At 38.6% G+C, this 12,066-nt stretch overlaps 1 protein-coding gene and 1 long non-coding RNA gene across 3 annotated transcripts in view; one reads left to right on the top strand and one right to left on the bottom strand.

Annotated features, from left to right (window-relative positions):
• Positions 1-4,463: 4,463 nt before the first annotated feature.
• Positions 4,464-12,066, bottom strand: part of LOC129145602 (uncharacterized) — a 32,530-nt gene continuing 24,927 nt past the window's right edge. Inside the window, exons 3-4 of one of the 2 annotated variants that reach the window (XR_008551392.1) lie at positions 5,920-5,992; positions 4,464-4,707 (exon numbers count right to left, since the gene is read on the bottom strand). This is a non-coding gene — a long non-coding RNA (uncharacterized LOC129145602). The remainder of the gene's footprint in view (positions 4,708-5,919; positions 5,993-12,066) is intronic. The other variant, XR_008551391.1, reaches the window with a different exon arrangement.
• The window catches only part of EPB41L3 (erythrocyte membrane protein band 4.1 like 3), a 189,345-nt gene continuing 182,598 nt past the window's right edge, over positions 5,320-12,066 (top strand). The window contains exon 1 of the mRNA XM_037508798.2: positions 5,320-5,631. Within this exon, the coding sequence (XP_037364695.1) occupies positions 5,577-5,631 (55 nt within the window). The 5' untranslated portion in view covers positions 5,320-5,576. The remainder of the gene's footprint in view (positions 5,632-12,066) is intronic.

Below are 12,066 nucleotides of genomic sequence, written 5' to 3'. Positions count from 1 at the left end.
GTGGAGCACCTAGCACATGTCAGGACTTTCGATTCATAATTTCTGTAAGGGTGGTTTGATGGTATGACCTACTGGTTGCAGCCATCTGGGAGGCCTAGGAGTTAAAGACAGTACCCTAAATATAGCAAGAAAATATTATTCCCCACCTCATCCCTCTCTCTGCCTGAATGTCAGGAATTCCAGAAATGTTTTCAGGTTCTTCTTTATTACCAGTTTTGTTCATTGGTGTATACAGCAGGTGTCACTACATGGTGTTTTAGTGCCCTGTGGAATCTGCTGCCTCCCTGTCTGCTGATCTGGCTCCTTGCAGGGATGTCAGCAGTGGCTCCTTGGGGAACCCTTCACCTGCCCAGCTCAAACTGCAGTGTCTGAGCTGCCCAGTCTCCTGTCTCTCAGGGATCCCAGGAAGTGCTCTTGGCTTGTAATTCCACTTCCACAATGGCTCCTGTACTTCCAAGAGACATTTAAGTTTTTATGACTTTAAAATATTTAAAGTGGGCCCTCCCTGGTGGCGCAAGAGGTTGGTCTCAGCACTGTGAAGCTATTGGCAGCCACTGCAGCATGAGTTTGATACCAAGCCAGGGAGCTGACCCACATGGCACAGCAGACCTCTCCTGTCTCACCCTCTGCTCCCCTCAGCAGTGGATTTCAGTCAGTCTGCCTGTTCTGTTCCCCACTCTGTCTCTGGGGAATACTCTCACCACCTGTCCCCAGCCCCCACACCTCTGGCCTACACTCCAGCTCTTGTATGTATGCACAAATAAATCTTTAAAAATACATATATTTAAAGTGAAAATTACCACTTAGGTGCTACTTCCAGCTCAGCCACGAACTGTAGAATAAGTAAGCCACTTATCTAAGACTCAGGTTCCTCCTTTCTAAAATAAGAGCTAGAAGAACTCCTTCCTTTGATCCTTTCCTACACTGATATTCTCTGTGTTGAAACCATTTTGGCAGTTGTAAAAAATACCAAGTTGCATTTGTTGTATTTAGAAAACATTAGTTTTAGACTATACTTAAACATATACTGTTTAGCATTTTAAAAGTAAGCATCTGTTTACTGTTGGGAGAAATTAAATTGTAGGCTCCAGATGTGATTCCATTCTCTGTGGAAATATATATTTAAATCACAGATCTCTAACCAGCCTTGAGGCAGCTGCCAAGATTTCTCTCCAACCCCCCCCCCACCTCATTTTCCTTTACCTGATTTCTACTCTGTGGGATGAAGATTTTTGAAGTTGCAGCAGCTCTGCTGGTTTGCCTCCTCTTCTATGTTTAGCATTCTTTCTAGCACACTTTCATATCTCAGCCTCTCTCTGCATTTCCTCCCTGGGGTAATTCCAAAATCTTGTGACTGTGGAGCGCCCTTGTCTTGGGACTCATTTGAGAACTAACCCTGATGCCTTTGAATCTGGAAACACTAAGGGACTTCAAGCAAATTCTCTAGCTTGATATAAAACTCAACATTCCAAATTTTTATTTTCTTTTTTTTTTCCTTTTTCTGCCTCCTCTATGAAATGTATAGGTGAAGAGACATCTTGGTCTTAAAAAGAAAGGCTGATGTTCTTAAGACCTGAGTGACATCTGGTGCAAGGTTGCAGAACTCACATGGTGTGTGTGAGTGGGGTAAGGGTGTCGCCCTCACTTTATCCCTAGTGGTCAATTTATCTGGTTCTCGCTTATTTTAGAGATTCAGGATTTGAAGGTTTTTTTGTATTTTTATTTTTGTTTTGCATGCATATCTATTCCCCCTTCCCATTCTTATACCCATCCCATTTATTTTCATCAGCAGAAACAACTGAAAATTATATAAACTATTTATTCTTTCATTATTACCTAGAGTCTCTAACCTCTTTAAATCCATGCGCCATGTGCCGAGGGAGAAGGAGCAGTAAAATTTTATTTTATTTTTTTCCTGATATATGAAGAAAAACATTTTTTACATCATTGTTCATTTTTAAACAATATTTGCTTCCCCCCATCCCCTCAGGTGTAGTCCCCATAGAGTTTCCTTCACCAATGCACCTGTGCACCATCACCTCAGCCCCCTGTGCTCCTCCCTCCCTCCCTCTGATCCCTCTCCCTCCTCCTCCCCTGCAGGATGTCTCTGGTTTATAATTTTCCGTTTTTGCTTTGTTGTGTTTTGTACTGTTATTTTTTTCACACTGATGCCTTATTTGGTTCCCCTATATTCCTGCTATAAATGAAACCATCCGATGTTTTTCTTTTTCCTTCTGGCTTATTTCACTGAGCATAATTCCTTCTAGTTCCATCCACGTTGCTGCAAATGGCATGAGTTCATCTTTTTTGCTTGCTGAATTATACTCCATTGTGTATATATGCCACATCTTCTTGATCCAGTCATCTATTTTTGGGCATTTGGGGTTGTTTCCACGTTTTACCTATTTTAAATAGTGCTGCAATAAACATAGAGGTACAGGTGCTCTTTTGAATCAATGTTTCTGTGTCCCTTGGGTAGATCCCTAGTAGTGGATTGCAGGGTCATATGGTAGCTCCATTTTTAGTAGACTGAGGAACCTGCAGACAGCTTTCCATAGTGGCTGGACCAGTTTGCACTCCCACGAGCAATGCAGGAGAGTTCCCTTTTCACCACCTCCTTGCCAACATTTGTTGTTGTTGTTGTTGTTTTTTGATATGTGCCATTCTTAGGAACAATAAGATTTTAATAATAGTTAATGAATTGCTAGAATTTCTTGTATGTGTATGTGTGTCTCTTGGTTTGTGTGTGACTCTTAGTATATGTGCATAATGTGTTCTATACACATGTGAGTTTATATATGTACACATATATGTCTATACATGTGTACTTGGTGGGCATCTAAATATACATGAGCATGAGTGTGTGTCTATACATGTGAGGCCGTGAGTCTGCATCTATATGGCCTATGTCTTGATATGTATATATGATGTGTGTTTATACAATGCAGGTAGGTATGCATGTCTGAATGTTGTATACAGATTGTGTGACTGTATGTCTATACTTGTGTGTTATGGCATTAAGAAAATGTATCTATACATGTGCATCTATACTTTTATGTGCATGTGTACACGTATGTTTCTATACAAATAAGTATATGCCTGTGCATTTGTATCTATTAACGCATAAGTACCTATACATATGTGTACATGTGCATGTTTATTTAGCTATTAAGAGATTGGCCAAGAGAGCAGGAGAGACCTGGATTCAAGCCTCTTCTATCATAACTGTATGACCTTGGAAAATTTTCTTTTAATCACTTCATCTTTTAATTGGAATTGATAGTAGTAATTCATGCCTTTTAGGTTATAATGAGGTGAAAAATGCAAGTAATACCTTGGCTTATAAGCAACAAAAAGCATTTGTTATGGTCATCACCTTTATCATTATTTCCAATCCTTACATTCTGAGGAAACTGAGGCAGAAAGGGTGAGATATTCTTCTCCAGTGACACAGCAGCATGTGGTGGGTCCCTCTGTCTATTGCCCAGAAATGTTAAACTGGTATTATTTTTCCTGCTTTTCTATACTATCTGAAAAAAAAATGTTGATCATTCCTGGTTATGACCTGGAGAGAAGGTCACTCCATCATTTGATGTGTGGAAGACACTTGTGCTGCTTTTGTTCCTCTAATATGTGAGAGCAGAGTGGCTCTGCCCTGAGACAGGACAGGCTGGAGTCTGGAACACCTGGAGTTGAGCCTTTAATTCATCACCATGTGAACTGGGCCAATTTGTCATTTTTGTCTTCTTTGGGTGTTTTTAGGACCTCAGATGTACAAAAGAGGAGTACAAATAAACTTTGGTTAATGATACACTGAAAGTATTGCCTCTTTATTTCTTTTACTATTAGACATTTTAAATAGTGCAATGAATACCTGAGACCACCTATCCTAAACAAACTCTTGGATTTTGATAGTCACCTTCATCTAAGCATTTGGTTGCTCCCTCATTTCTTCCCATCTCTACTTAGTTGACCTCATCCATGTTTGTTATGTTACTTTCCTTCATATGCAATCTCTTTGCATTCCTAGTATTCTGAAAAAGAAACCTTTAATTGAAATTGTTTTCAACTTTCTAAAAAAGACAATGCGTCTATAAACCTTTGGAACTAACTTTCCATTAAGAAGACTCATATACATTGTGATGTGCTATGCTATATTGATTTTGTCCTATTGTCTAATATTCTGATATATAAAACATACTATAATTTAGAAACCCTCTTATTAATGGGCATTTTGGGTACTTTTAGAATTTTGTTGTTGTGGAGAGAGCATCATTTATCTTAAATCTTCATGCACATGTGCATTAATTCTTCTTGTGTAGGGCTAGGATTGCTGGCACACAGAATATATGGACATTAAACTTTGGAAGATAGTACTAATTGCTTTCCAAAATTGGTTACCCCAATTTTCACTCATTGTAATAGGAATCCATATTGCATCAACACTTGGAATCGTTCTATTTTTAACGTTTACTAACTGAATGAGCAAAAAAAAAGGTCTTCTCGTTGGGTTTTTGATTTACCTTTCCCTGACCAATAATGACACTGAATATCACTCCTCATGCTTATGGACATTATGTGTTTGTTCTGCCAGGAAATGTCTCTTCACATCTGATCTCTTTCTCTTGGGTTGTTTGTGACTTTCTTACTGGTTTGTAGATATCCAAAAAATTACTTGACTTGATCATTCTGAGATTCTTTTAGCACCTGTAAAAATGGGGGTCATAATACAGTGTTCATAGGGTTGATCTTAGGATTAAATTACTGTATATATACATTGGCATATAACATATAACATATGACATATAACAGCTCATTGAAAAATGTTACTTTTCTCTTGTTACTCGGCCCTGCTCCATCTGGAGTCTGTTCAGTGGACCGGCTTTATTGGAATTTACTTTATTTTCTCAGTAGAAAATCTCAGCTTATTTGTGTGGCCACTGTAGTCCTATATTATTATACTTTCGGGGTTAAAACAAGTTAAGTGAACTCAGATTTCTTTAGAGACAGTATAAGGAAAGTTGAAGGGAGAAGTTTCAATGGAGCCTTTAGCAAAATGAAGGAAAAAGACACAAGTATAATTATATACCACTTTGATCTCAATAACCTATCTGTAATGTTTGAAGTGTCTCTTAATATGAAAATTGGGAAAACTAAGAATTTAAAAAGTATCTCTAATTAACAGAGAATTCCATAACAAGCAAAAGATTTGATAACATCTGCGAGCAGGTGGTCATAGGAAGCCTGCACCACATCAGGCTTTCTGTTTCCCTGCTGCTCAAAACCACTTCCACAGCACTTTGGAGAGTACTGCACAGTCATGCGGAGAAGCTACACTGGGAAGTAGGAAAAATATTCAGAGCAGAGGCTGAAGGACACCATAAAATACATGCAGTTATTGCTTCCTGTTCCTAGCTTGATTTTCGAGTGTTGAATTCAAGAGCATATCTGGATGTGATAGTAAAACAATTGCTTCTTCTACCCTGGATCTTTTTATGTTTCCTTGAGAATATTCCTGGAGGAATGGAAGCCGGAATGTCAGTGCTACAGTAATTTTGAAACTGCTGCACTGCAGCATGCCATCTCTCATCTGTCTCTATCTGTGTTCAAAGTCCCTCTTAGGATTTGGAGGTAAAATTTTTATATTCCTAACAATTATGTAAGCTTAAGAGAAGTGACCACTTACAGTGGTTATAACTCTGATTTTGATAAATAGCTAAGCAAGTCCACATGTAATGCAATCAGGAATATATGGAAATTTTCTTTTATATAAGATACCTCTTAATATCTTTGTTCTTTCATGACTTTTCTATGCTAGTTCTTCTCTTGTTTGACTCTGGATTGAAAGCTTTGCTTTTCAGATTTTAGTAGGAAAATCTGGAATTGAGAACAGATGGAGTTTAAACTGCAATATCTCACCTTTCCTTTTGTTCTTCTTAGTCCATGGCAGTCTGAGCCATTCATCAGAAAATTTTGCTCCAAGGACACATGGCTTAAAGAGTTTGGAAACAGATTTTAGTTGTGATGGCAACTTCAATTTAGGAAGTGGTTAAGTTTGAATGCTTTCCAAAGACAAGAATGCCATGTATTTATGCTTAGACTTTGCAATTCACAAGCTGTAATTCATTTTCCTTTTTGCTAAGAATCACAAAAAATAATACTGAAGTATAATTTGAATTTATATTGTAAGTAATTGTTAAAAAAAACCTGGAACACACTTAGTTAAAACAAGGATGAAACCTACACTCAAAGGACTGGAGCCTCTCTTAGCAAACCCCACAAACCTATTTCAGCCTGGAGAGCCTTATGCAGGGTCCCTCAGGGGCTTTGCCAGTCCTCAGGAAAATGAATTTCAATAATTGGTATTGGAAGCGACTAATTAGCAAGGCATTTATATAGATGCAGAAGTAAGTGAGGTTTTCCAGTGGCCATTCTCTTGCTGAAACCTTTTGACCTTGACATGTATTTAACAAAAGAGATTCTTAGTGTTTCAAGAGGAGCTGTTTCCTGTGTCACCTGCCTCATCCTGAGGGACATGGGACTCTGATTGAGCAGGAACTCAACTCCTTTCCTGCCTACTATCAGGTTGCTGATTTTTCTTAAATTTTCTGTCACTTTCAGAAACCATACTATTACCCAGGAGATTGTAGTATAATCTTTTGAGTAGTATTCCTATTTTTATAGCATATTGTATTTTCCTTTAAATGAATAATTCTGAAATATTTCTCTCATTTTTCAGGGAAGACTTAAATTTTTGCAGAAATAAACCAAACTGACTTTCTGTAATGGAAGTTACAGACAAAATAGGCCTCCCTTAACAGAGCTGTTTTGCTTTACAATAAACTTCAGTAGAATGTACATTCTAATAGCAAATTGATAAGAGATTATCTGCAAGAAAACTGAAATCTTGCACCTGAATGTTATTTGTAGCTGTAGTAGTGTTTACATTACATATGTGAGGATATTGAGATATAGAAAGGTTGTGAATTACTCAGAATGAAACAGCAATGGCAGCATCACTGCAGACTGAGAACATTCCCTTGCAAACTGCTAATCCTGCTGCATTGTCATGGCCTGAAGTACAGGCACACCTTTAAGATGGTGCAGGCTTGGTTCCAGATCACCACAATAAAGTGAATAGCTCCATAAAGAAAGTTCCATGGATTTTTGGTTTCACATGAATGTGAAAGTTATGTTTATACTATAATGTAGTGTGGCTTGATGTCTTAAAAATGTGCATATCTCAATCAAAAAATAGTTTATTGCAAAAACTGTTCACAAGAAGCACATGCTGTTGGAAAAAAGGAATGAAGAAATTGGAAGATGTTTTCAAGCTGATAGACTTGCTTGACAAAGGTTGCCACAAACCTTTGATTTGTAAAAAATATGCAGTATCTTCAAAATACGATAAAGTGAAATGCAATAAAACAAAGTATGCCTCTAGTGGGCATGCACTGAAATCTAGGAGGAAGACTTGAAGGCTATAAAGAGCTTTATGAGCTGGACAGGAGAGGTTGGCAATGATATAACAGGTCATAGGAGTTGTGTCAAGGGGTCCTAGATTCACTGATTTGCTGGGGGACTCACAGAATTCAGTGTACAGTTTTATTCACGGCTACGATTTATTGCAGCAAAATTATGTAAAGCAAAGTCAGCAAAGGGAAAAAGCCCATGGGGTGAAGTCTTAGGGAAGCCAGCCACAGGCTTTCAGTGGTCACATAGGATGTGCTTAATTCCTCTACCAGCAAACTGTGACAACATGTAAAATATTGTCTACCTGGGAAGTTTATTAGAGACTCAATGTCCAGGATTTTTACTGGGGGTGGTCACTTAGATGCCTCTGCCTAATACATTTGAAACTTCCCGGCTCTCAGAAGGAAACATGTTCATCAGAAAACACTGCCTGTACAAGCTGCTTACAGCACAGTGCTGAGCTGGGGGCAGAAGGAACTCTCGTGAAACCCTAGTTTCCAAATGTGAACTGGGGGCCAACCTTGCAAGTAGATCTTTTGAAAGAAAGTATCACAGACCTGTTTTGCTAATTCTTTTTGCACAAGAGTTACAATAAGTGTACAACTACAACAACACTGAAAACAATGGCTTACAAGATTTCCTTGGTGTGGAGTGCAAAGTGGAGTACTTAGTGAGAGACAGAACTCAGGAGACTTTAGAAATAATCCAGCCCGAATCTCAGATATCAGTGTGCAAATAAAAAATGAAATCTAGCTATTAGAGATAGTTAACAAGAAGAATAAACCAGTTAGAGATGAGGAATGAAGAAACTGGAAGATATTTTCGCGTCTGGGAGATGAACTACATGAGTTTTTTTTAATCTGAAAAAAGAGGATTACTTAGGAAGAGTAGCTGAGTGGAAACTGGATATGTTGACTCTGAGATGACAGACGGAGTCAAATACACACGCAAAAACACGTGTAACTTTTTTTTAAACCACAAATGAAATACATTCAAGATATTGGTAGATTATGTTTTTAAAAATCTGATCCTAATACAAAGTTCATGTCTATGGTTCATATTCACATTTTGTGTCATTAAAGAATCAGCCACATAATTAGCAGCATTGAGGGAATTTTCACTTTTTATTAGCTAGAAGGACACAGTAATTAGAAGACATCATTTTAGCATAAAAATATTAATTTTATTTAAAAATATACATATTAAGCATTTTTCAAAGGATCCACTTTAGCTTTATGTTACCACTCATTGGAGTTGTCTTATCTAGTCTGGATATTTTTTTTTTTTTTTAAAGATTTATTTATTTATTTATTTATACAAGCACTGGGTACAGTCAGAAGCGCGGGAGGGTGAGAGAATTCACCAGAGCCAGAGTGTGGAGCAGAGCAGGCAGAAGGACCGAAGTACACTGCTGAGGGGAACAGCGGGCGGCAGGAGAGGTCTGCGCGCCATGTGGGACCCTCCTCCGGTGGCTGGGGAGCAGCCGGGGATCGAACCGGCGCTGCAGAGGCTGCAGGAAGCTTTGCAATCCAGCGCTCAACCACTGCGCCACCAGGGAGGCCCTAGTCTGGATATTTTTTAACACATACATATCCAATTTTTTTCTTATTTGTTTGTCTTATATGAATAATAATGATTACAACAACTTGCTAGAAGTTTGTTTTCTACATGGGAGGAGGATCTTGAGGGGTGCAGATCTAGAAAGCAACATAGTATGAAATAGCATCTGGTAGTGTTACGGAGCAACCCCTGATATAAAACACGTTGCCTGGCTGTGGGTCCTCACCCGCGCGCTTAACGGGACTTCGTAATACTCCATTACAGGCACACACAAAAGGTTAATAAAAGGTTTATTTACAAGGGAAAGGGAATTAAGGAAATGTACAACTCAGGGAGAAAATAGGGAAATAAAGTCTTTAATGTGTCCTACCCGATCCGCCGACCTGGAAACCCAAAGGCACTCTCAGAGCAGGCCGGACGGACTCTGCGAGCTGGCAGGGAGCCAAAATGGGGGATCTCCTCCAAAGCCCACGTGTCTGGTTTTACCAAACCTGGTTGCTTAACCCCACCCTCAGGTTCCAGCCACCTTCCCTTTGGTGGTGATGGGATTTGGAGTTCCCAGTGTCTTTTGGCTTTGGTCTGGAGTGGGGGCGGAGTCCACAAAGCCTGTATGGAATTAGCTTTAAGACATCCTTTTCCCCCTAACAATTGGGCAATATGAAATAGTCAGGTGTCTGCCAGTCTTTGAACCAAATCAAATCAGAGAAATATTTTGCATATTGGCTTCAAAACATTCTAAACATTCTAAGTAAACATTCTAAATTATATAAAAAACTATAATATATGTTATATTAAGCAGTAAATATTCTAATATGTATTATATTAAGATATGGAATAAAATACTTCCCCAATGGTCATCTATAACATATGAGTGGAGTTCAACAACCTACTAATATCCATATCTATCTCTAGCCACTATGGTTTCTGAGAATCCATAGTTATATTTCCTCTATAGTTACTAAATTAATTATTCAAGGCATGTTTGTTGGAAATATATAACTGGTTTTGATCATTAAAAAAATTACCATTTGTCAAAGCAATGTTTCTATGTTTCTCTTTTTTTTTTTTAAGTGAAGTTTCTCTCTTATGGGGGTGGAAAATATAGTAACAAGTTAGGGATCATTTTTAGAATTGCATATGGAACAAGTGGTGATGAGTAGTTTTACTGTAATATCAACAAATGACATTCTTATATTATACAAATTGGATGTGTGAGGATTTTAAATGTCACCTTTAGGCTTAATGCAAAAAAAAAAAACTCTTGCCCGGTATTTTCTTGACTTTCTTTAGAAATAACCACTAGCCACAGAAACTAATTTTCTCCTTGCTGCTGAAGAATGAGACTTCTATCTTCCCTCTTCTGTGCCTCCAACTTCCATGTACTCCTGTTACTCTAAACTCTGCCCACCTCTTCTGATGTCAGGGCTCAGAGTGGCATAAATAGGGAGCTGGCATGAGGTGTATCCTTCATTCCACCTGGATTTACAATACGGAGGACTGAGAACAAGAATATAGGATTATCTTCTTTATCTTCTATGTGACTTTTATTTTTAATTTTTAAACTCATGTCCAGCACACTTGAATCAGGAACCCCAATGATTCAAATAGGACAGTCAAGGTTAAAAAACTGTATGGCAAAGAATAAAAGTAAAGCAGGACGAAGCAGCACTATTTACAATAGCTCAGCTATAGAAACAACCCAAATGCCCGAAAATAGATGACTGGATCAAGAAGATGTGGTACATATACACCATGGAATATTACTCAGCAATCAAAAAAAGATAAACACATGCAGTTTGCAGCAACATGGACGGAGCTAGAAGGGATCATGCTCAGCGAAATAAATCAGAAAGAAAAAGAAAAATACCAGATGGTCTCACTCAAAGCAGGAATTTAGAAAACTTAAATAAGAGACCAGGAAAAAGACTAATCAATACAAAGTAAAAATCAAAATCAACAAGCAACTATAAACCAGAGACGCACTATGGAGGGGGGAGGGCGGGGAGAGGAAGGACTAGAGTCAAAATAAGGGGGGGGTGCAATTGTATGGGGAATATAACCAAAATGAAAATGCATATATTGTGCAAAGATGAAAAATGATGTAAGAATTATTTAAAATAAAATATTTTCTAAAAAGTAAAGCAGTACGAAATGACTATGATAGATCCATGATTTAGAGCCTTGTGCAATTAATAAAGGGCTGTTGCAAATCTGACTCCTAAGTTCCTAGCAGTAAAAGTGAAGAGGTAGCATGATCAGTGACATCTTTGGAATACCTGAAAGATAAAAACCCATTTTCCTAATACTAACTACAGAAACGTTTCTTCCATGGGCGGTTTTATTTTTTATTTTTTTTAAGATTTATTTATTTGTACAAGCACCCGGTACAGTCAGAAGCACGGGAGGGTCAGAGAATTCACCAGAGCCAGAGCGGGGAACAGAACAGGCAGACTGACGAAATACACTGCTGAGGGGAGTAGCCAGTGCAGCAGGAGAGGTCTGCGCGCCATGTGGGACCCTCGCGGTGGCGGGGGATGGAACTGGCGCTGCAGAGGCTGAGGAGAAGCGCTTCGCGGCCCAGCGCTCAACCGCTGTGCCACCAGGGGAGGCCCCCATGGGCGGTTTTAAAGGGTAATGTAAGAAGCAATAACATCTCCAACACTATGTATAAAAGAGATAGCAAGACTCATATGGTCCATCAATATATGTTTATTTACATGTTGCAGGAGCCTAACTGAGTAAAGTAGTTCCAAAAAGACCAATGATTCTAAGCACACAGATCTACCCGAAAGTGGAATTTAAGAAATTAACAGGAACAGCTAGTCCCTTTATCCTCAGGCAGTTCTTTGCATGGATATATTTCTCTCTGATAAGAATCATTCAACACAGAATCTTGGTTTATAATCTCTGACTAAAACTGGGAGTGCAGTGTTGGAAAGAAATATTTGGAATCCATCGAAGGACAAAGTTAATTTCACGAAATTTAAAGGAATGGCCTCCATGGCTTCACCTGGAGAGGAAACAAAGCAGGAC

Source organism: Talpa occidentalis, unplaced genomic scaffold (genome assembly GCF_014898055.3).
Source record: "Talpa occidentalis isolate TD23 unplaced genomic scaffold, MPIMG_talOcc4v2.1 talOcc4.13, whole genome shotgun sequence".
In the NCBI taxonomy this organism is placed as follows: domain Eukaryota; kingdom Metazoa; phylum Chordata; class Mammalia; order Eulipotyphla; family Talpidae; genus Talpa; species Talpa occidentalis.
The sequence above is the reverse complement of the archived record's forward strand: the minus strand, read 5'-3'. Positions and strand labels throughout refer to the sequence as shown.